The 23,682-nt window shown below is 40.1% G+C and overlaps 2 protein-coding genes across 3 annotated transcripts in view; one reads left to right on the top strand and one right to left on the bottom strand.

The window, feature by feature from the left end:
- Nucleotides 1–23,682, bottom strand: part of LOC135698296 (zinc finger protein 595-like) — a 195,581-nt gene that overhangs the window by 50,618 nt on the left and 121,281 nt on the right. The window lies entirely within an intron of this gene.
- PAPLA1 (Phosphatidic Acid Phospholipase A1) overlaps nt 1–23,682 on the top strand; it is a 198,642-nt gene that overhangs the window by 171,324 nt on the left and 3,636 nt on the right. For both annotated transcript variants that reach the window (XM_065218186.1, XM_065218184.1), the window contains exon 2: nt 21,060–23,644. In XM_065218186.1, the coding sequence (XP_065074258.1) occupies nt 21,060–23,644 (2,585 nt within the window). The remainder of the gene's footprint in view (nt 1–21,059; nt 23,645–23,682) is intronic.

Genomic DNA, 23,682 nt, shown 5'->3' with positions numbered 1-23,682 from the left:
AGAGTTGATAGTTCCGTTAGAGTACGGCAGTGTGAAGATTGTATATAGATATTAGAATAGCGAACTAGGACAACTTTTAAGGAAGGTACAAATCGGTTTTTTCATCTCTCTTTACCAAACTCCCCCTTTGGAGAGGGATGGTGAGGGGTGTCCCCCCCCGCCACTACTGGCAAAAAGAGATGAAAACCGACCCGTTCAAGTACCAACTTAAAAGTTGTCCTAGTTCGCTATTCTAATATCTATATACAATCTTCACACTGCCGTACTCTAACGGAACTATCAACTCTATGCTTTCATCTACTCCATCTATCGTATAAAAATTACCACTACAGTCTGTTATTTGAAATTAGCATCTTCAACTATTTATATAATTGTTTGTTATGCAGGGGTTCCACAAGGAAGTATTCTTGGCCCCATTTTATTCAACCTGTTCACCTCCGATATACCGGCTCTTCCTGATGGTGGATCGTTGTCTCTGTTCGCAGATGACACATCTATCGTCTTTAATGGTAGGGTCATCGGAGCTTTGACTGCCAAATTTCAGAGAGGCCTGGACGTCCTGTCTGAATATTTCAACAGCTGGAAGATCCGTATCAACGCGGCAAAGACCCAGACTTGTTCCGTCGGTAAATAATAAGATCTGCCTGAAAGGCACAGTGGTGGAATGGTCGAAAGAGTCTACCTCGGCTTAACACTAAACAGCAAGCTGTTTCAGGGAGCACGTTGACAAAAATTCTGAATTTTAATAGTGATGTAAACGTTCATTCACGTAAACTTGTATTTCATTTCACGCAACCGAGCAACTTGTAAACAATGTTGTTTACAACAACGGGCTTTTGTATACAATATTTGCTACATTGCATGAAATGTCTCAGAACTTTACATGATATATAGTGTAAACTTATATGAAATGTGACGCTCCATTTATGTGCATCATACTGAACAGAAATTTACTCTACTTTTTCGAACTGTGCAACACCAACACGTTGACAAAACCAAGTGTAACATCTTGATAAGATCACTGTATCCACTCATCAACATGAGGTCAGGTGCTGTCTACAAACAAATCATCCGTCCCGTAATAGAATACGGGATGCCAATCTGGGATAGTTGCGCCAAATGCCATCACCTTAAACTCCAAAGGATCCAGAACAAGATCCTTAGGATGGTCCTAAACAGTCCCCCGCGGACCAGAAATTCTGAGATCCATCTCCTAGCTGGAATTTAGACATTAGAAGAACGGAGAGTATTGATCCTGGAAAGGTTCAGAGACACCTGTCTAAGATCAAATCATCAGATCATACATGATCTAGCACGTTAAGTTAAGTTATGCTCGTAGTTAGGTAGGGTTTCACTTTTTACAATTCAAACAAAACACATCCCCAAAAGGATATTCTGTAAACTAGTTGAAAAACGCAAATATTAAATTGGAATATCAAATTAAACAAAGATGAAGAGCCACACAGATAAAAATTCTGAATTTTGATTGTGATGTAAACATTCATTCACGCAGACTTGCATTTCATTTCACGCAACCGAGCAACTTGTAAACAATGTTGTTTACAAAGATGGGCTGTTGTATACAATATTTGCTACATTGCATGAAATGTGTCAGAACTTTACATGATATATAATGTAAACGTATATGATATGTGACGCTCCATTTATGTGCATCATATTGAACAGAAATTTACACTACTTTTTCGAACTGTGCAACACCAACACGTTGACAAAACCAAGTGTAACATCTTGATAAGATCACTGTATCCACTCATCAACAGGAGGTCAGGTGCTGTCTACAAACAAATCATCCGTCCCGTAATAGAATACGGGATGCCAATCTGGGATAGTTGCGCCAAATGCCATCACCTTAAACTCCAAAGGATCCAGAACAAGATCCTTAGGATGGTCCTAAACAGTCCCCCACTGTTGCTAACACTACCAGTCCGAACTTTTCTACTCGGGTATCGCAGTCGTCGCGCCACCAACCGTCAGGCCACCCCTGAGCGTAACCATAGCAACAAAATAACCATCGAAGCAAGCGGGTGTGAAAAAAGAGTGATAAATTTGTGCAGAGTGAAAAAGTTAGTTGACTTGTCTCCAAGTTTGTAAGAAGTTTTCCTCAATAAAATAAAAAAAAATAGTTAATCTCGTTGAAATTATTGTCCAAAAAAGTGGTCAGTTCGTGTCGTCTTTTGCTGAGGGAACCCCTGGCGAATAAACTGAAATTCCTTCCCCAACAAATAGCCTGGGCACGAACTTCTCTCGACAGGTGAGAAAACACCCGGCCGTCAACGACTAGAAATTCTGAGATCCACATCCTAGCTGGAATTTAGACATTAGAAGAACGGAGAGTATTGATCCTGGAAAGGTTCAGAGACACCTGTCTAAGATCAAATCATCAGATCATACATGATCTAGCACGTTAAGTTAAGTTATGCTCGTAGTTAGGTAGGGTTTCACTTTTTACAATTCAAACAAAACACATCCCCAAAAGGATATTCTGTAAACTAGTTGAAAAACGCAAATATTAAATTAGAATATCAAATTAAACAAAGATGAAGGAGCCACACGGATAAAAATTCTGAATTTTGATTGTGATGTAAACATTCATTCACGCAGACTTGCATTTTATTTCATGCAACCGAGCAACCTGCAAACAATGTTGTTTACAAAGATGGGCTGTTGTATACAATATTTGCTACATTGCATGAAATGTGTCAGAACTTTACATGATATATAATGTAAACTTATATGATATGTGACGCTCCATTTATGTGCATCATATTGAACAGAAATTTACACTACTTTTTCGAACTGTGCAGGTTATGTTAAAATGTTAAATCAATGTACTATCATAATCAACAGAAATAAACATAATTGGTCAGATTCCACTTGGGGAATCAGCAACGCTTCTCTTCGCTGCATGAAGGCAGCTTTGGTTCGGCAGCAGTTTTTACAGTTCACTGCATTACGACGCGAAAAATCGTGTGCACATTGCTTAAGCCTGTAGATACACACTTAGAAATAACTACTTTTACGCGAGATGTAATCCATATTGGACGTAAACCATGGAACGTAAACAAACATTTCATGTAAAATTAAGTATTCTCAAACCGAAACATAAGCAACTCGACGAAGTGAACGTTTGATTGAATTAATCATTTTGTTCGACCATTTTCCACAGAGATGGCGCTGTTCCTCTGTTAGGAAGTGATAAAAATCCCCATATAGAAATTGAGAGAAGTGGGAATAATTCGCTTTCGGTGCATATTCAGGTGAAAAAAAGTGAACGACAACCTAAAGAAATTAATCAGGGACTTTGTCGTTCAGTTTTTTTCTCGGAAATTATTGTTAAACAAGCTACAATTAAATAAAAATAATTTTTCCCCATACAACATATCTGCTTTACTACCAGTCCCAGAGAGCCAAAAAATTCAAATTTAAGAGAGAAATTCTCTCTCACGAGCTCAATCTCTCAACATGCCATGTATTTTGTTGACACTCGATTTGTGATTTCCCTTTCACAGATTATAAAATAGAGTACCTGTCACTACAAAACATGTCTGGTACCTCTATATATGCATTTGCTTTAACATTTGAAGTCGCTCCTCTTTTACATATTCTGCGCAAAATATACTTTATGCCCCGCCCCATACATAAAATTCGGCGGGAAATTCTGTAAGGGGTGAGCTATTTTGTGTGCAGAATGTGTAAAAAAGGAGGGACTTCGAATAATAATCTAAATGCATATATAGAGGTACCAGACATGTTTTGCACTGCAGTGTCCTCTGTGAACAATTAACGGAAAACAGATTGTGTGTAGTTTCCGATAGATGTCACCGCAAACACTGCAGTGACATCTGATGGAACATGAATGCAGAAGCTTGACAAAATGATCAATTGATTTTCTCGTTTCTTTCAACTGATTCTTATGTCAAAAGGGCCGCTTACATGTGTCGGTCTCAGGGAACCTAAATTTACATGACATTTTCGTAGTGTGTACTTATGGGAACATGAAAATGATTATTTAAACTAGTTTTGTTTTTAACTTCACGTGTCATATAAAATTAAGTGCTCCGAGACGGAAAATCTCGAAACTACGTTTGATTGAGCTGAATTTCGCGTCTATTATGACTTAATTTTATGTCAAAATTGACGCTCGTATATGTCAATCTCTGAGCCTTCCATTCATTTTGACTAAAAAAATGTTTTAGGAAATTATGGAATAATACGATATTATGATGGTATTTTGTATGTGTAAGGAACAAGACAAATTTTTAAAGTTTGTGTTTGACACATAAAAACTGCAAATTTAGCTTTGACAGAGCCATAATGAGCGATTTTTTGATCGCCTCTTCGCGAAGAATGAAGAGTGAAGAGTGGGTGAGATAAATGACAAAATCGCTTATTGCGACTCTCATGCAGCAACATTGGCTGGTATTATGTGTCAAATACAAACTCCACAATCTTTTCTTGTTGCTTACACAAACAAAATATTATTATAATATCTTATTATTCCATAATTTTATAAAACATTTTTTTAGCCAAAATGAATGGAAGGAACCCTGCTCCGAGCACTTAAATTTACATCAATTTTTCTTAAAGCTTTGAAGCATCCCTCGTTATTTTTATAGAATACATTAGTTACGTTTTCTGACGCAAAGACGCGCTTGTTAGCTGAATCTCATTTCTCCGGAAAAACAAAAGAGTGGACTATATTGTTAATGTATTTTGAATTTTGATATATTTTTTTTTTAAGTAGTTTTATGATAGCATGGAAGGTCAACATGATAGGTATTTTATGGTATGTATCAGCAATTTATGGGAGACCCTTTTCATTATTGACTTCGAGTGGGGCAAGAGAACGAATGGCTTAGACTGGTTGAAGATTTTACTTTAAGGCTCATGTAAATTACATCCGGATTGGAGTTGTTGATTGTTGAGTAATCAAAAAAGACGAATAACTAATGGCAATTATGAAGCAAAAGAACAAGTCTGTCATTTGGTAAAGACTTGCTCTGTTTGATTAATTGACTCTGAAAACTTGGCCTTAAAATTTCAGGGTTTTTCCCGGTTTCCCAGCTACTTTATAAATTTCCTGGTTCGCTGGCCACCCTGGCATACTGATCCAGAAAACTGACTAAGTTATAATTTAGCGTGCCGCGCCGATATCCCCAGTATTGATGGACCATGGACTTAGTTAAAAAATTAATCGATTAAAAATTCATTACGATGCACTGATAAACTAATACTTGCACTTTCATCTTAAAGTTTTACGTTCAACTGAAAAGCTCTAAGTTGCACAAGAAATACAAGCCTCCAAACCTTGGTCGTCATTTGGTGTGACCATTTTTCAATTACATTTCTTCGCGTCACGCCACTGTAGTTGTCTGCATGAATCATTGACAATTTCTCGCGAACCGAAAACCTGTCAATTATTAAAATTTTACATTCTTGCGCAACTCAGCCCGATTTTCAATCAATTTTCGATAATCATCCAACTGAATACGTATGTCCAAACTCCCTTTTCTCCATATCCGGAGAAAGACACACATCACACACGATTGCTCCATAAAGCCCGCTTTAGACGATTCAATTCGTCGTTCAACTCTCTTGAACTGCGAAATGAACGTCCGGAAAGCTGGTCGATGTCGAACTTGCTCGATGCGATGTTATGTCGATTAAAACAGCGACTACCAGATCGGGGGGAAGCGAGTTGAATCAACTCACTTCAAACCGTGTATTTACGCGTTGCTACAGACAAACAGACAAACCACAGACAAACAGACGACCTCAATCATGACGATTTCAATTTAAATATATTATTAGTTTCACGACTCTCTCACCACAGTGAGACGGATCACTTTGACGTTTGTACACTGCAAACGAAACTAACTCAGAGTGTGAGTCACTTTTACTCAGTTGTGAGTAACTTTTACTGATTCGTATGGAGAAATTTCTAAAAGCGTAGGTCACCCAGAGTATGGGTAACCTACACTTTTAGAAATTTCTCCATACCAATGAGTAAAAGTGACCCACTCTCTGAGTAAAATTCAATCGAATTTTATCGAACTTGTATGCAACATGGGCAAGCAAGCTTTTATCCGCGAATAGCTCGCGAGATGCCGTTAGTGAGTTACATCTATTTGTCTGTGGTTTAGCTGAGCGCGAAAAATTTCACCGCGCATAAAATTCGGGAGATGATTTATGGGCAGCCACTTTAATGGGTGATAATAAAACGTTGTCCGCTTCCTGACACCCACCCCGACCGACCCCGGCTCCGGCTGAAAGTGGAAAAGTTCACCGCACCTTGAAAACTTATCGCAACAGCTGTTATTGCGCCGGTGCTGCTGCCGGAGGCTGACGTCAATTAAAATTACATTCGGAGAGAGAGGCCAAAATTGGTAAATTTATGGAAAAAATCCTCCGAGGGGACACATCCGAGTCACTACCGCTGCTGACTGACTGCCGTTTCTTGTTTTCATGCAATTACGAATTGAAATTGGTCACCTTCCTCCGCCCGTTCGCCCCTCCGCCCAGAAACCCAATCGGAGGATTAAGCTCTGGTCAAGAAAAGGAAAAGAGAGAGTTGACCCTTTGGCACAGAAAATAACAATAAAAAAATCACAACCCAACCAATTTTAAACTGCGCGCCATGAATGCAAACTGAAATCTTAATTCGATGTTCTTTTTTGTTTTGTTTTGTTTTGGTCGATTTCCACCGAATCTGCCAGCCGTCCAAAGAAGCACAGACAAAAACGCGCGATCATTAACACGCACCACCGAAAGTCCGTTTTCGATTATGTTGAAGTCCTTGAAATTATGCTACTGAGGTTGAGCGCGCATAAAAAAAAAGGTGGAGTCACCTAAACGACTTTTCGATCGATCGGATTCGGGGTTCCTCTCTGATTTGAATCGACACAAAAGCAGCCAACAAACACACCCTTCGGAATGCCTTCCAGCCATCAGAATGACTGTCATCGCACAGTCGCGGTAGCTCGGAGATTGGATCTTTCCACGGCAAGACGAGCATCAACCTCATATTTACCTACCTAGTTATGTGCAGCTTTCGGTTGCAGTGGAATTTGAGGATTAGATTTATGTCGGTTCTCTTATGTTTATTGGCCTAAATTCTTTGCATTTTGCTTCTCTAGCGTCTGTCTCGTTCTTCGTTCTGAGCATGGTGAAGGTAGGTAATGTAGGCCGAAATCGGAAGGATTCTTGAAATTCCTTTGCCGACAGGGTTGCACATCGGGGCTAGGTTTTGATCGAAATCGAAACATCTTTAACATCGTCTGTGATTTCGTACACTTTGTGAAAACTGAAAATGAAACATGTAACCAAATTATGAAAGATTTTGAACGCTAATAACTCAGCTGCCCCTGGACCAATTTCAATAATTTTATCACCAATCGATCAGATATATTTCTACGCATCTGTTAAATTTAAAACTTTATCATTTTCGAAATGTCACTATTGAAAATTGCATGAATGTGCAACTGTTGCTTTGAGCACCGATTGCTTGTGAAAAGCGATTTCCCTAACACAGATTTCAAAGTTGAATTCCATTCGGTCTCACCAAACGGTGTTTATTCAATCACCGGGTGGTGAGTGGTGGTGTTCTACAGTACACAACGAAAGGCTGTCTGGAAGCAGCAAGCTGCAGCCCACATGAGCATCGAAAGAAAGAAGAAGAAGCCGCACCGCTATTGATCGTAATCAGTAGCTCTTCGTGAGTTGCTGTGGGCCAACTATGTCAAGCGCGTTATACTAAAGAGTATAAACAGAGAGAACCCTGCTCAAATTCCTATTCCTACACAAAACAGAAGCTCATGTTTAAGTTAACTTATAAGATTTATTATAGAAGACCACGTAGTTCTACGTCACAATTGCGTACAACCCCATAGGGCTGTCCCTTGTAGTTTTTATTTTCTATCTTGCATGGCTTAAGTATGCAATAGCGTACTTTTATTTTCTCGTATAAAATGGTTTCAACCTAAGGCAAAGCCAGGCAACATCTAGAATGTTCATATTTTTAAATAGGAAAAATATATTTTGCCCAGATTCTCAAATAACCTCAGTTTCCGGCAATTTGTAATTGTATACAAGCACAAGATGTGTTTTAAAAAGTACTTTATTTTTAAAACATCGGCAAGTCTGATATTTTGGCTCATGCAAGTAGAGACCTTTCCCTATCATTTTTCAGAAAATTTCAGAAAAGAATCACAGCCATTCGAATAACCTCAGCAAAATAGCAGAATAATACATATGTTCAAAAAACAAATTTCAAGAAGCTTCAAAGAAGTTGGCGCTCCCATGAACGTCAGGAAACTACCGGGACCTTTAAGGTACGAGAACTTCAGGCAAATCTTGAGAACTTTATGTTAGTTCCATTAACCACAACAAAAAAATACGGGAAACTTCAAGAAGCTCTGAAAATTTCAAGGGAATTCCAGTAATTTAAAGGAAGGTCCGAAAACATCAGGATAGTTCTAAGAACGTCCAGAACTACGAGAAAGTTTAACTTTATGTTAGGTTGCGATAGCATTCAGGACCAGGGATGGAAAATCATTTACATTCATTTCGTGCATTCATTTACATTCATTTGCCTCTAACTTTTTTCATCAACAGAATACCTTAAAATGGTGTATGAAACTTTTGTAGCTTTTAATATTAACTACAACTTTTGTTAACAACTCAAATCTGAATCTCTTATGCATGACGAACTAGAGCTGGCAGAACATGTTACTGTTTTTTAGTGAATGCAATTTACATTCACTGAAAAACAATGGTGGGCTCTTATCGCTCTGATTCATCATGCATAAGAGATACTGATTTGATATCAAAGCCTACAAAAGCTTGAAACACTATTTTACGGAATTCTGTTTATGAAAAAAGTTAGAAGCAAATGAATGTAAATGAATGCACGAAATGAATGTAAATGATTTTCCATCCCTGTTCAGGACAGTTCCATAGATTTTCCGCAAATTTCGGAAACTTTACTGAAGAGTAAAAGCAGACAGGAAAATTGCAGGAGTTTCACAGAAGTTTCCTAAACTTCATACAACTTTGGGGCAGTTCCCCGTGAATATCGGGAAAATTGCGGGAACTTCAGCGAAGTTCCGAGAGCTTCGGGTAAATTTCGAGAAATTAAAGGCAGTTTCTATCAATTCTGCAACATATCAAGAACCTTCAAAATGTTCCAACAATTAAAGATATCCCAGAGATCATCAGGGAAGTTTAGAGAACTTTAGAAAAACTTTACAGAAACTTAGAGAAATTCACGGCAGAACAGCAGACAACTTCGGGAAGTTTAGAGATTTTAAGGCAATTTTATCAATTTGAGGGCAATTCCAGGAACTTCATCAGAAGAGTAATGGGACCTTCAGGGATGTTTCATGAACTTCAGGGTGGTTCTTAAAAATTTAAGTTTCATGAACAAACGACGGGCTAATAAAGGGAGTTCCAAGAACTTCGATACCATTTCGGGAACTTCAGCAGGGTGGCAACTAAACTGGGAAAACCTGGGGAACCGGGAATTAAAAGGGAATGGAAAACAACTAGGAAAAAGCGGGAAATGATCGGGAAGTTGATTGTCCAATATTACGTATAATTTTTAATGTTGCTCCATAATCTTAAGTTTCATAATACCAGGATCATAAAATTTATTCTCAACCGAAGTCTCTGAATATTGAAAATTTGTGTTATTTCTGGATCTTGAAGTTTACACGGAATCTAAAACTTAAGTGAATTATTTCTTTGGAACATTATTTTTATTTTTTATATTATGCCTTTTTTTCAGGCTCATTTGCCGTAGCTTTGCGGAGCCGATATTCATCGTTTGAGTTTTAAAATTACTTAAAACTAACGTTAGTAAAGCGGGGCCGATTACTCGCGGCTATCTCGAGGTTAGGGGTGACAAATTGTAACAAACGGATGGCAGGGTAGGGATTGAGAACACAAGGTTTTTTCGAGCAATGAGTACTTGATCTACAACTAAGTGACATACTGGAGAAAAAGACAAACATGGGGGTACACCAATGGGGACCTAGCAACTTGAGAGAACACGAGATGACACTAACTACTAAATCCTCAGATCGATCCGTTTTAAAAACACATAAATTAAATTAAAATAATCGAGATCTCGGCTCGCCAAGATGCCTCTAAAGGTTGTTTTCTCGGGCCCTGAGGGATACGAATAACTCGGATCTAGCAACATAATGTAGCGTGCATGACCAAAGCAGTGATTGGACATGAGCCTTGACATGACACGTATAAAGTCATTGCTCATGTCCAATCCTTTGAACCACGGCTTGTTCGACACCTGTGGGAGAATAGAATGTAACCATCTTCCCAGATCACTCTCATTACATTTTTGTTGCCAGTTGGTGAGGACTTGCTGACGGGTAATTGCGAAAAATTCCGCAAACGCGATTTGTCGATCGAAAATATCACCTTCCATAGCGCTCACTTTAGCCAACGAGTCCGCTTTCTCGTTACCCGGAATAGAGCTATAGATGGGACCAAGACTAAAGTGATGCTATAGGAGTAGTTAGAAAGCAGTTAGAAATACGAGAAGTGCTTCATCGGCCTCATTGATCGAATAGCCTCCAACGAGCTAAGGCTATCTGTAAAAATAAAATAGTGATCAGATGGTAATTTGCTGCTAGTTCCGCAACGTATACCGAACATATCAAACTCGTTGAATACTCCAAATCCAGTGGAAGCGTTTATAGTTGACCCATCTGTGAAAAAAGTAGAAGGGTCTGTGCCTAGAGGCGTGAACGAAAGCTTGACGTAGGACCGCTAGTGGACGGAACAAATATATTGATCATTTAGTTCTTAACTCTTTCCGTTTTTAAATTGGTGTCCCTGAAAAGGGCTTATTGTTTTGCAAATTGTGGCCACACCAGTGCAAGTCGATGCCGACTGGATTATGGCGGCCTAGTTATGCTTCCTATCGCGAGCAGCCTTTCCTCCGGTAGATGTGGGTGTTTTCGTCGTCGTCGTCGTCTTCGTATTGGTGCGATGCGTGCTGTTCCACTCGTACGTCGTGTCCGACGCTTATTCGTCCGTTTCTCGAAAGCAAATGACGGAGAAAACGATTTGGCAAGCGTTTTTACTATCGATGCTTTTCTCCTCCCTTCCTTTCATTGGTCGATCAACCGAGCATTGAGCTCGCTCATGTGAGCATGCGCAATGTGTCGTTTGTTCTATTTGCGCTCTATCGTTGCGTCCGTGTTTGGGATTTTTCGTTACATGTCGGAGTTTTGATTTTTAGTCCTACGTTAAAACTCTTATTGTTACTGACATGGTGGTACTTGTTTGCAAAAATTAAGGGGACAACCATCGACCGATGGTGATCTGGTATTCCACGGATTTCTTGCAACATGGTCAGATCAAAATTTACAGAGGAACTGTAAAAGTCCTGGAGGCAAACACGAGTGGAATTGAAATCTTCTTTGGAACTAATCTCAGGATATTTCTGCGAATTTCTCAAGGATTTTCCTGGGATAATTTCCAAATGTCATCAGAATTTCTTCCATTTCCAAAATTTCCCTCAATGTTCTCATGGTTTTTTATGGAATACCCCCTATACCCCATAACAGTTTCGGAATTCTGTGCAAAACACTCAAGGAATTGTGTCCAGAAAAAGAAGCCTTGAAATTCATTCTACATTTATCTTTGAATTCTTAAAAATTCTTGTGAGAATCTGTTTAAATTTCTCTTCATTATATTCTTTACAATTCACTTAAAATAATCCATTTATAATTTAGAAAAATAATATCCCAAAATTTCCTTGGAGTTCACTTCAGAATTCCATAAAAAAAAATCATCAGAGTTTCCTTGAAATGCTTCTCAAAATACGATCTCTTGGAATTTACATGGAAGTCTCTTCGAACTCTCTTTAGATTTTTTTTTAATTTCTTAAGAATCTCTTGGAATAATACTCAGAGTTGCTTTGGAAATATGCTAAAAATGTCCTGTAAATCTCTCCCGGAAATTTCAATAAATTCCTCTAAATTTCTTATGGACTCTCTTAAAATTCTTTGTAATTCCTTACGAGGTGCCTTACCGTTCCCTAGAATTCTACTTAAAAACCACATAATAGTCTCTACAGAACTACCTTATAAATCACCTGTAGTCCTCCTTTAAATTTTCTTAAAATACTTGGCAAAACTACCACAAATATCTAATCAAATTCCTATGAAAAAAACTACAAGGGATAGCGCTATGGAGTTGTACGTAATGGTGACGTAGAACTACGTGGTCTTATATAATAAATCTTATTTGTCAACTGCAGCAGGAGCTTGTGTTTTGTGTAGGAATAGGAATTTGAGCGGGGTTCTCTCTGTTTATACTCTTTAGTATGACGCGCTTGGCATAGATGGCCCACAGCGACTCACGAAGAGCTACTGATTCCGATCAATAGCGGTGCGGCTTCTTCCTCCTTCTATGGATGCTCATGTGGGCTGCAGCTCACTGCTTGCGGGGAGCCTTTCGTTGTGTACTGGAGAACAGCACCACTCAACACGCGGTGATTGAATCAACACCGTTTGGTGAGACCGGATGGAATTCAACTTTGAAATCTGTGTTAGGGAAATCGCTTTTCGCAGGCAATCGGTGATAATTTTAAATATCATGCAATTTTCAATAGTGACATTCTGAAAACTGATAAAGTCTTAATTTTAACAGAATCGTAGATAAAATTCCTATCGATTGGCGTATTAAGAATTAAAATCCATCATCTCTGGATCAAAATCGGACCACTTTCATGCCGCTACAGACTTTGGTTTTTGAAATTGCACCCCCAATGGTGTCTTCAAGAACATGGTATGTTAGATTTAAACATCTCTAGATAGAGCTGGAATTAGGCGTAACAGCTTTTGTAAACAATTACTTCTCTCGATGATTTTTAGAAATTCAAGGCACGCCCACGCAAACCGACATTACCGTCGGGTAGGGGAAGTCTTACCCTACCTGATGGTGATGTCGGTTTGCGTGGGTGAGCTGTGACTTTCAATACATCATCGAAAGAAGTCATTGTTTACAAAAGCTGTTACGCCCTAATTCCAGCTCTATTTTGATATGGGAACTGACATCCGATTGATGACCTTGACAAATGTCCAAAAATACTCTTTTACAAATTTATGGTGGTCCTCAAAAGGACCGTTTTGTCGTGATGGTTGAGTAATGCTGAGCTATTAGGGTGTTAAACACGTATGAGGCTGGTGAGCTATATGTTGTTTGGAATGAGGGTGACGCGCCCACAGCCCACAGTTGGCCCACAGCGACTCACGAAGAGCTACTGATTCCGATCAATAGCGGTGCGGCTTCTTCCTCCTTCTATGGATGCTCATGTGGGCTGCAGCTTGCTGCTTGCAGGCAGTCTTTCGTTGTGTACTGGAGAACACCACCACTCACAACGCGGTGTTTGAATAAACACCGTTTGCTGAGACCGGATGGAATTCAACTTTGAAATCTGTGTTAGGGAAATCGCTTTTCGCAGGCAATTGGTGATAATTTTAATTATCATAGCAACAATTGCACATTCGTGCAATTTTCAATAGTGACATTTTGAAAAATGATAAAGCTTTAAATTTAGCAGATGCGTAGAAATATTTCTGATCGATTGGTGATAAAATTATCAAAACTGGTACAGGGGCAGCTGAGTTATTAACGTTCAAAATCTTTCATAATTTTGTTACATTTTCCATTTTCGGTTTTCACAAAATATGGATATCACAGACGTAGTCCTACGTCAAAATCACTACAATTTCTCTACATTTCTCCTCTACGTATTTGGAATTCTCATCTTAATTTTCTAGCCATGAAGTTTTGGAATTGTAAAATTTTATTCTAGTCCAAGAGCCAAGATTCTTTTTTTTTAATCTATGATCTTTGAAATAGGCCATATTTCAAGTAAAAAATCTCGCAAATCAATAGTGACTTTGCCTCAAAATATTTATTCGAGTTATTCTGTAGATTACGTTGTTTCTGTATAGGCATTAGTGCTGAATTGCATCAATTGCAGAAATCAATCATGCCGGTATTCCCTTTCTTTAAGCACTGCAAGGCCGTTCCATCAGCTTCAGGGAAAATTCAGGAAGTTTGGGAATATTCAGAGAACTTCAGGGAAGTTAAGAAAATTTCAAAGATGTTCAGAAAACTTGAGGAAAATTATGGGAACTTTAAATAAACTCCAAAAACCTCATAGTAAGATCTTCGGGGAAGCTCAAAGAAGGGTAATGCCAATAACATCCGGAATGTCAAGACTTTCGGGAAATTTAAATATGAAGTCCCGGAAATTTCTGGAAAATCCGGAGGTTTTCAAGTAAGTTTAAAGATTTTTAGGACAATTTAATGTACTTATGAGCAGTTCCAATAACTTCAGAAGAATCGGGGAAATTCAATGTCAAGAAACTCAGAGAATTTCCGAAACCTTCAGTTAAGTTCCGAGATCTTCAAGATTGTCCAAAGAACTTCAGAGAAGTGTTGAGATGTTCAGGCAGTTTCATTTTTGGCAGGTATGTCCCTAGTAGGGGCTTCCTTTTGCTCAGTCGGTAAAGTCGCAGCTGCAAAGCAAGACCATGCTGGAGGTGGCTGGGTTCGATTCCCTGTCCGGTCTAGCTATTTTTCAGGTTGCAAAATTTCTCGACTACCCTGTACATATAGTTATGATTGTACTTACCACACAACTATTCTAATGCAAAAATGGTACAGGCATCAAAAGCTCTCTATTAGACTGTGGAAGTTCACCTAGAACACTAAGTTGAGAGCACGCAATAAGCTAATATGCGGTAAGCAATATGCAGCGCAGTTCAAGAAGTTCCGAGGAATTATGAAAAAATTCAAGAATTTCGGAAACGTTCCAAAAACTAGGAAAATGGCGTAGTTGAAGAGGGCAGACCATGAAGTTCTTGAAAATTTGGGAAACGAAAATGTCAGGCAAGTGCGAGAAATTCAGAGAAGTTGAGAGATTTTAAGGAAACTTCCATGAGCTTCAAAGAAGTTTCGAAAACTTCAAAGCTGTTCAATTTACTTCAGGAAAAATGCGGGAACTGCAGGAAAAGTTCTAAGAAATTCAGAGAAGTATATGGAGCTTTAGGGCAGTTCCATGAAGTTTCGGGAAGCTCCGAAAGCTTCGAAAAAGCCTATCGGGAAATATAGACTGTTCCAGAAAGTATAAGCACACCTTATTTTAACGGTCACTTTGAATATAATGAAATATTTCAACATGTTTTGGCTGCGTCCTTTTGTTTGCTCATTTCTGAATGACATAGCATCAAAAAAGTGCTCAGTTTTGAGTTTCCTGTCAAAATGCGTGGTCTTACTCCGGAACAACGAAAAAGTATCGTGCACAAATGGTGCACTGTGAGCGGACTCTTCTTGAGAAAATTGGCCAAGGAAGAGGGTGTAAGCGTCGGAGCGGTACGAACTGCGGTTAAAAAATATAGAGAACAGTGTACGTTTGAAGATGCGCCGAAGAGTGGCCGGAAATCCGGTCCTGTAAGTCCGGATATCGATAAAAAGATCAGGGATGCCTACAAACGAAAACCAGCGACTTCCGTTCGGGATGTTGCGAAAAAACTAGGGACCTCGTCGAGTAACGTCATGCGTGCCAAAGAAAGACTTGGGCTAAAAACATACCGGAAGCAGAAAAAACCCAAAAGGAACCCAAAACAGGCCGCGTCCGTGAAACCACGGGCCTGCAAACTCTACGATTGTGTCGAAATTCTGACGAAACGTACGTGAAACTAGATTACAAAACGCTTCCCGGACCACAATTCTATACTGTAAGCGAAGGCAAGGACATCCCCGAAACGGAGAAGGCAATTTTTACCGAAAAATTCGGTAAGAAGGTTATGGTTTGGCAGGCAATATGCGAGTGTGGTAAAACATCTAGTCCGTCCATCACAACGGAGACGATGAACACTCAGAAATACGTTAAGGAATGTCTCCAGAAGCGATTGTTGCCAATGATCAGGCAGGACGAAGGTCAAGTAGTATTTTGGCCTGATTTGGCGTCATGTCATTACGCAAAGGACACTTTTGAATGGTACAAAAGTCAAGATGTATGTTTCGTGCCGAAAGACATGAATCCACCGAACTGCCCGGAGGCACGGCCAATCGAGACTTTTTGGGCTTTAACCAAAGCAAAGCTTCGAAAATTAATAAAACCAGCGGACGACATCCAAAAATTCAAAAAAAGATTGGCCAAAAGTGGTCAAAATGGTGGGAAGTATCACTGTGCAGAAGCTAATGGGTCATGTTCGAGGAAAAGTAAGGAGTCTTGGCTATGATTAAATATGTTGATTAAACGAGAGTAAAATATCATTTGAAATACAAATACAAATATGATTTGCCAAATAAAATTATTAAAACTTAAAAAAACATGACTTTTTTGTTATTTTGAAAGTGTGCTTATACTTTCTGGAACAGTCTATATATTGAAGAATTAGTAATTTGTGGGGAGGAATCTTTTAGAGGGAATTGAATTTTGTGTACATTCTCAAATTACACACAATTATGGGTTCTTCTTAAAGGGAGGGCATGGATTTGAGGCGGACGTGAGCGCTCATAAAAAATAAGTGAGTAACTACACTACCGATCATAAGTTTAAGGACACCCCCAAAAAACCATGCAAATATGTTTTGGTCAATGATCTCTCATTTTACGTTCATTTTTCGATCTCCAAAGGTTATTTGAATTTGAATTGGTATATGGAGTTCTGTGATGATTGGTTGGGGATTCTAGGTCAAATTCTAATAAGAATTCAAAATTAGTTCTGAAATTTTGCTTGAGGGAGCACTGATGAAAATCCCGTGAACTCCAAAGATGGGCTCTGTGGATAGTTCTAAAAGAATTCTGGGGTGATTTCTGAAGATACTTCCATGAGAATTCTAAAGAGTTCGAAATAAATTCCGAGAAGAATTCCAATAGAATCGAAATTTGAGGGTTCAATCTCAAAGAAATTCTGAGAAGAGTTTCAAAGTTATAATACTGGGGAAATACTATGGGAATTCTGAGGAGAATACGAAATGAATTTCCAATTGAATGCAGGGGGAAGTCCAAGATTATTCTAAACAGGAACTTATGAAATTTTTTAGGTTAATTGCATGGTAATTCTAAGGAGAATTCAAATAAATTTAAAATGATATATGGAAGGAGCCTTCCATATATCTTCCTAGAAGAATCAATAAAAAATCGAAAATAATCTACTTTCACTAATCATGCGTTATTACTTCATGCGTTAATTTAACGATTTACATAGTCGGACATGCTTAACGTAAAATATCAGACTTAAAGTGGAGATTTTATACGATAGATGAGGATATTAAATTATAGAGTTGATAGTTCCGTTATAGTACGGCAGTGTGAAAATTGTATAAACGAAGAAAGCCATCAAAGGACAATTTTGAGGAAGGTACGAATCAGGTAGGGGAAATGACGGCTTCGGCATGACAGACTATTTTCGGCAACCCAAATTGAAACACTATTTTCACTGGATTTTCTTACGAAAACACTTCGCTGAATGCATGCAAACGATTCTTTATACTTTCAGCTTCAATTTGACTATATTTTTACCACTGAGAAAAAGCAATCTAGCAAGGTTTTCTTGAAATGCAACACACGCACTTCAAATTGTAGCTGATTTCGAGTTGCCGATAATAGAACAGCAGATTTACATGCAGTTCAAATGGAACGGTTGCCGAAGAAAAACTGGTTGCCGACAATACTCGCTCTCACTAGAGAAGATTGGAGCTTTGTAAAAGCGTTTCAAAACAGTTTTTGACAATTCTTTCGACTGAAATTGTTAGAGCAGCTGGCAGCAAAAGATTGTAAACAAACCAATACTGCATATGTGTGCGTTCCATAGAGAAAAAAGGCTATAGAAAGAAGGTCGCTGCTTAGGTTGCCGAGAATACGTAAATTCCCCTAGTTGTTTACGTAAGATGGGACTTGAGTGTGAAACAATCGATAGAACATTGGAGGTACATAAGCAAATCGGCGATCATCCCTTTTGCCGGTGGCAGGGGGAAACACCTCTCACCATCCCTCATTAACGGATGAGCTTGGTAAAGGAAATGCGATTTGTACCTTCCTCAAAATTGTCCTTTGTTCGCTTTCTACTTTCTATATACAAATTTCACACTATAACGGAACTATCAACTCTTATCTTATAAAATGTCCACTTTAATCCTGATATTTAATGTTAAGCATTTCCAACTACGAAAATAATCTATTACCAAGAATTTTGTTGATTATTCTGCAAAGAATTTCAAAAATGCAATATTATTTTTGTATAAGCTTATTTGTCTCAAAGTTTAAGAGAAGGGGAATTATTCTAAAAAAGTTCTTGAGATCAATATGAAGAAATTCTGTGAAAAGTTCTTAGCGAATTATCAACATTGTCTACCTAGATATACCAAAATTTTAAAGAATCGCAGAATCAAATTCAAGATCATAAAAAATGGAAATTACTATTTGCTAATCATCATGTATAACGTAAGCAAAAGTAAATTATTCAAATCACTTCAAATGCTCTACACATGAGATTCCGTTGTGATATTCGATTGAATTAGAGGAATTTATGAAATTTGATTTTAAGTTCCATGGCGTACAAAGTTTATTTCATTATCAAACCGTATTTGAATTTCTAAGTTACCATATAAATGGTTACTTATTTAGTATTTTCAAGTCACTATTTGGTCACTATTTCCGTAATTTAAGTTACTAAAGTCACTACTATTATATCGCATCAGCACTACCAGCCCTGGTATAGCATAAGTGTTCTACTACTACTTTTATTTCAAAATTTGGCCAACCCAATTCTGAGAAAATCAGTCACGATTCTTCAGAGTAAATTTTGAAAAATATTGTAACTTTGAATGAACTTTTAGCACACAAAATTTGAAAATTATATTGAACAATTTGCCTACGAGGAAAGTTCCATGCAATACCTTTCAAATGATCTAAAGAGAACGAACATTGGACGTAACATGACAGAGATATGAACATAACAAATTTGTCATGTTTTTTTGGGGGTGTCCTTGAACTTATGATCGGGAGTGTAGCTCTAAATTTACTATGACAGCAGTGGTATTTTTCATATTTTTTTTTAATAAATTAAAAAATCGGGCTAGGACATTTTGAGCAGTGCTGAGATTTGTCATTGTCACTGACAGACTTTCGCGCGATATTGACTAAATTGTTCGTCACATAGTCACTGACAGACTTGATCCTCAAAAAAACCTTCGTCAAAATCTCATTCATTTTTTCGTCAATGACAAAGATTCACCTGGTAACAAAAAGTGTAATTTAGTACATTATGTGTCACATTATTGTTATCCAAGTAGCTCAGGACGAAGATACTTGTTCACTAAAATGGATCCATGTAATTGTTTTGCTCAAGTAATTTAATTTCGTTACAAATTTGGCTAATAAATAAATCTGCACATGTTCGTCACTGACAGCATTGTCATTGACAATTGACATGGTTTGCCTTGACTATGACTGTTAGCTCCAATGAGTGACCAAAGCAGAATTGTCAATATCACCGTGTACTGTCGAGATTTTGCAGCACTGATTTTGAGTTATTGAGTTTTTGATTTTTTTTTTAATTTTACTTAAAATAAACAAAAACATTTTTTGTTGATTTTCCCCAGAAAGGCATTATTTTTCTCTAGAACTTTGTCTCAGACGCCATTTCGATCAGAAATGCCGTTTCCGTACTACAATTTATTGAAAAATGACAAGAATGCCATTTTGAAAATTTTACAAGATCCAAAATGGCCGAATTTTAGCATAAATGTGAATCATTGCCCATAACAAACAATTGCACATAGTTTCATACAAATCGCAGAAGGTCGATTCGAAAATTCATTTGTTTTTTCGCTATTTGGCGTAGAACTGACTCGACTCCTTAGTATAGCTTCTCTAACAAAGACATCAATTTCAAGTACCAATATTGACGAATGACCGGAGGAATGTCGTTTTTTTAGGTCGATCTTCGAAGTCAGTTTCCCTAGCACAGATAATGGTCACGAGTTCAAACCTCTTCCTCGGACAAGTCGCAAATGTCGTACAATGGATGAGTGACTATAAATCACACACACACATCAGAACTAAGGTAGTGAGTTGAACTTTTTCAACAACGATTGCCCACCGCCCTCTGTATTCACACCAACAATTCCCAGCTAGGTCATCGCACTTTATCCACTTCAAACCCTACCTTTGTTGAATGCTGTCAAGGATCCCTACTTTGTTGAGCTCCGGACATATTAAATCAAGTGATGAACCCATACCTGTCATATTTCGACGGAATCGGTCATAAACACCATGCATATCGATGCGACGACGCCTTGCATATCAATCGACGAATTTTTTAGCAGTCCGCTCTACCCCGACACTCTACCTTTAGGTATAAATTTCTGGCATTGATACAAGTCATTGATTTAATGTAAATGATGCTGCCGTTGATGCTACTCTGGTCTGACTAGTTCCCTGCATTTGATTTGAGACGTCAGTCGTACGGTACGCAATCAAACACCGAAACGTGACAGTATGCAATCGGAAAGATTAGATCGCTATTCGAGAAGACGTGTTTTGATCAAATTAGTTGTTGATTGAAATCGCGGTGGTCTCGAAATCAGAACCACCTCTTCCAACTGCTCTCTACCTCCACCACTTGACGACAACATTGTTGTGCTTCTAAAACCCATTTCGCTTGGTACTACTGCGCATCCTTTATTTCAGTTACGACCCATTAAATTACACACCGTTCCGCACGTTTTTGGCATGCAAATGAGCAGAGCATGAGTTGTTGCGACGAAAATAGTTCTATGTAGGTACCACCACCTAGCGCGCGTTCAAACACGTCCACCGTGCAATGGTTCTTTAAGTGACCATCAAAGGACACCTTCGCGGAATGAATTAGCATTAAAATCATATATTCATAACTCGTTGTGCCCGTAACGTTACACCACACACACACATACACACACTCGATTATTTACCTTGTTCCGTTTGTTTTTCTCTGTTTCCATTTTCAGACATCAAGAAGCCAATAGTCTTCAGCCAGCAGCAGCTCGGTGGAGCACATCCCGAGCTTCAGGATCCGGACAGCTTCAGCGAAATCGATCTGCACTCGACAGCAGATTCGGTGAACAACGCGCCACCGTCGACCGTCGAGTACAATCCCCTGCAGGATCTGGAAGAATCGGAATCGAGAGAACCGAATTCGTACCTGCAGCAGACGTCTGCCCTAACTGCACAATTCGCAGCACAACTGCCAAACGTAGCCTCCACTGTATTCTCTACGTTCAGTCGAGTGATCAAGGGTTCGTCGCCAGGTCCTCAGCAGCCACCGCCTCCGAGTCAATCAGCGCCTGTTGATCAGCTCGCATTCGCGCCACCGGTTGCCGCGTACGACTACTCCCAACAAGGATTCGTCCAGGAGCCGAATTGTTTTGCAGAACAACAACAACAACCGGGACCTCCACCTCCGCCGCCGACATTCTTCAATCCGGAAGCGATCAGTCAACCCGGGCCCACTCATTACCCCCCAGCGACAGCAGTCGGATCCAATACTTACCGCCTTGGTGGAGCAAAGAAGAAAACCTACGCCCATATTCCGGGTCTTAGCACGGTAGGATCACCGCCAACAGTGGTAGCTCCCGTGCAAAGCCAAGACCTCAGTCAGTTTGCTCCTCTTCCGGAGGTAATTTCCTCCATCGCGAGTCAACCGGCTAGCCGTGAACAGCCCCAAAAACCGGGATTTTTATTCTTCGAAAAACTTCCCAACTTGTTGGAAAAGATCCCGAAACCGGCTTTCACATCTGGATCACAGCAACCCCCGGAAATCGTTTCCAATCCGAATAATTATTTCAGAGGACCACCCTCCGTTCAGTCTACGCTTCCAGAGGCCCCTCTGCTACAACCCCAATCAAATCCACCGGAAGTCCCCATTGTGCCCTTCCAGACCTTTGATCCGCAAGTTTCGCCGGCTGAGCAGTCCACTATCCTACCACCTCCGCCTACGTTCTTCACACCTGCCCAATTCCCATCCATTCCAAATCATCCTCAACACCAACCGTCGAAGAATCCCTACAGCTCCAGCCACCTGAGTAGAAGCGTCGGTCTGTACAAGAATCCTCTATCTCCAACAACTCCCACAACGGTCCCCACTTTCCTTCCCAATCAAGAACCTCCTACGGTAACTGCTCCAAACCCCTTCTTCCAACCACCCCCCTTCGAAGCACAAGTTCCGCCTCCTCCGGTTCAGTACTTCAATTCTCAACCAATCCCAACCCCCGTTGAACCCTCGCTGCCGATTACTCCAGCAACCAGCTCCCGTTCACAGTCCTCGCTGAGTGAATCGCTGAATCGCAAAACCAGCCTCTTCGCTCCGTTCGAGGAAGATCCTCAATCCGAGGCTAAAACCATTCTTGACAGTCGCTCGAAGTCAAGTGAAAACGTTCTCTCGCCGCCGCCACGACCCAATTCGAACCTAAGCGAACCGGCACTCTTCAGCAGCGACGGTCAGCAGCCGCTTAGTTTGTTCCAACCGGCAGCACAGTATCAAAATCCGACGCAACCTACGTTTGCATACTACCAGCAACAGCAGCAACCGTTAGACATCCAGGCCCCATTGCCGTCAGCTCCCGTAAGTTTCTTCAATCCGGCGCAAATTCCGACAGCTCCTGTCGAGCTTCCTCCACCTCCGACTGCTGCAACTTTCGGCTCCAAGCCGTACAATCTTCAGAATATCAAAAGACCTGCGTACACGGTGCCTCCAAGTATCGCGACTTCTATTGCTCCTCCGAGTCAGCACCCGGCAACTGTACCGGTTCCACCGACGCAGCTATTCAACCCAGTTGCCCAGTCAGCTCCTGTAGCTCCCTTCGATCTGACCGTTCTACCACTTGAACCTCCACTTCAACCGCAGCAACAAGCACCGAATACAGCCGCGCCTGTTTCATTCTTCAACCCTACTCTAGACCCCACGGCTCCTGCGACGTTCTTTAGTCCAATTGCTGCTCCTCCACCATCCCAGGACTTCAACGCAAATCCAGCCGTAATCAATCCTGTACCGATCCAACAGCAAGAAACCATCGCAACCCAGCAACCATCTTCAGCCGTTAGGCAGTTCTTCTCGTCAGCTGCCACTTCGCCGTCGAACGATCTAAACGCCAACTTCGCCAACGTGCAGATATCGCCAAAACCTAGGGAAACCCTAGCTAATCCATCGGACTTCTTCAACACCGAACTACCGTCGACGCATCCGAGCTCCACCACGGGGCAGACTTTGTCACAGGTGAATCTCTTCAACTTCTTCGGTCAATCACCGCACCAACCGGCGGCAGCTATCGAACCTCCGTCAGCTCCAGCCACTGTTGGTGGTTTCTTGTTCTCCCTGCAGGACAGTATAGATAAATCATCCTCGCTGGAGGATTCGCCCTCAAAGGCAACCGAAAGCGGTGACGACCAGTTGATACAGGTCATCGAACCGGACCAGAACAACGCCGTTAACGACTCGCAGCTGGACGATCGCTACGACGATCCCTCGGAACAGGAACGCATCGGAAACGCTCCGGAGCCGATCTTCAGCAGCGACAATTTGTTCGAGTTCAAAAGGGTAGGTCTATTTGACGTTTTGAAGTGGATCGTTCACAG

This window comes from Ochlerotatus camptorhynchus, unplaced genomic scaffold (assembly GCF_037179485.1).
Source record: "Ochlerotatus camptorhynchus isolate MF236.1 unplaced genomic scaffold, CSIRO-AGI_Acam_v1.1 ptg000084l, whole genome shotgun sequence".
Taxonomy (NCBI): domain Eukaryota; kingdom Metazoa; phylum Arthropoda; class Insecta; order Diptera; family Culicidae; genus Ochlerotatus; species Ochlerotatus camptorhynchus.
Note: the sequence above shows the minus strand (reverse complement) of the source record. Positions and strands in the feature narration are given on the sequence as shown.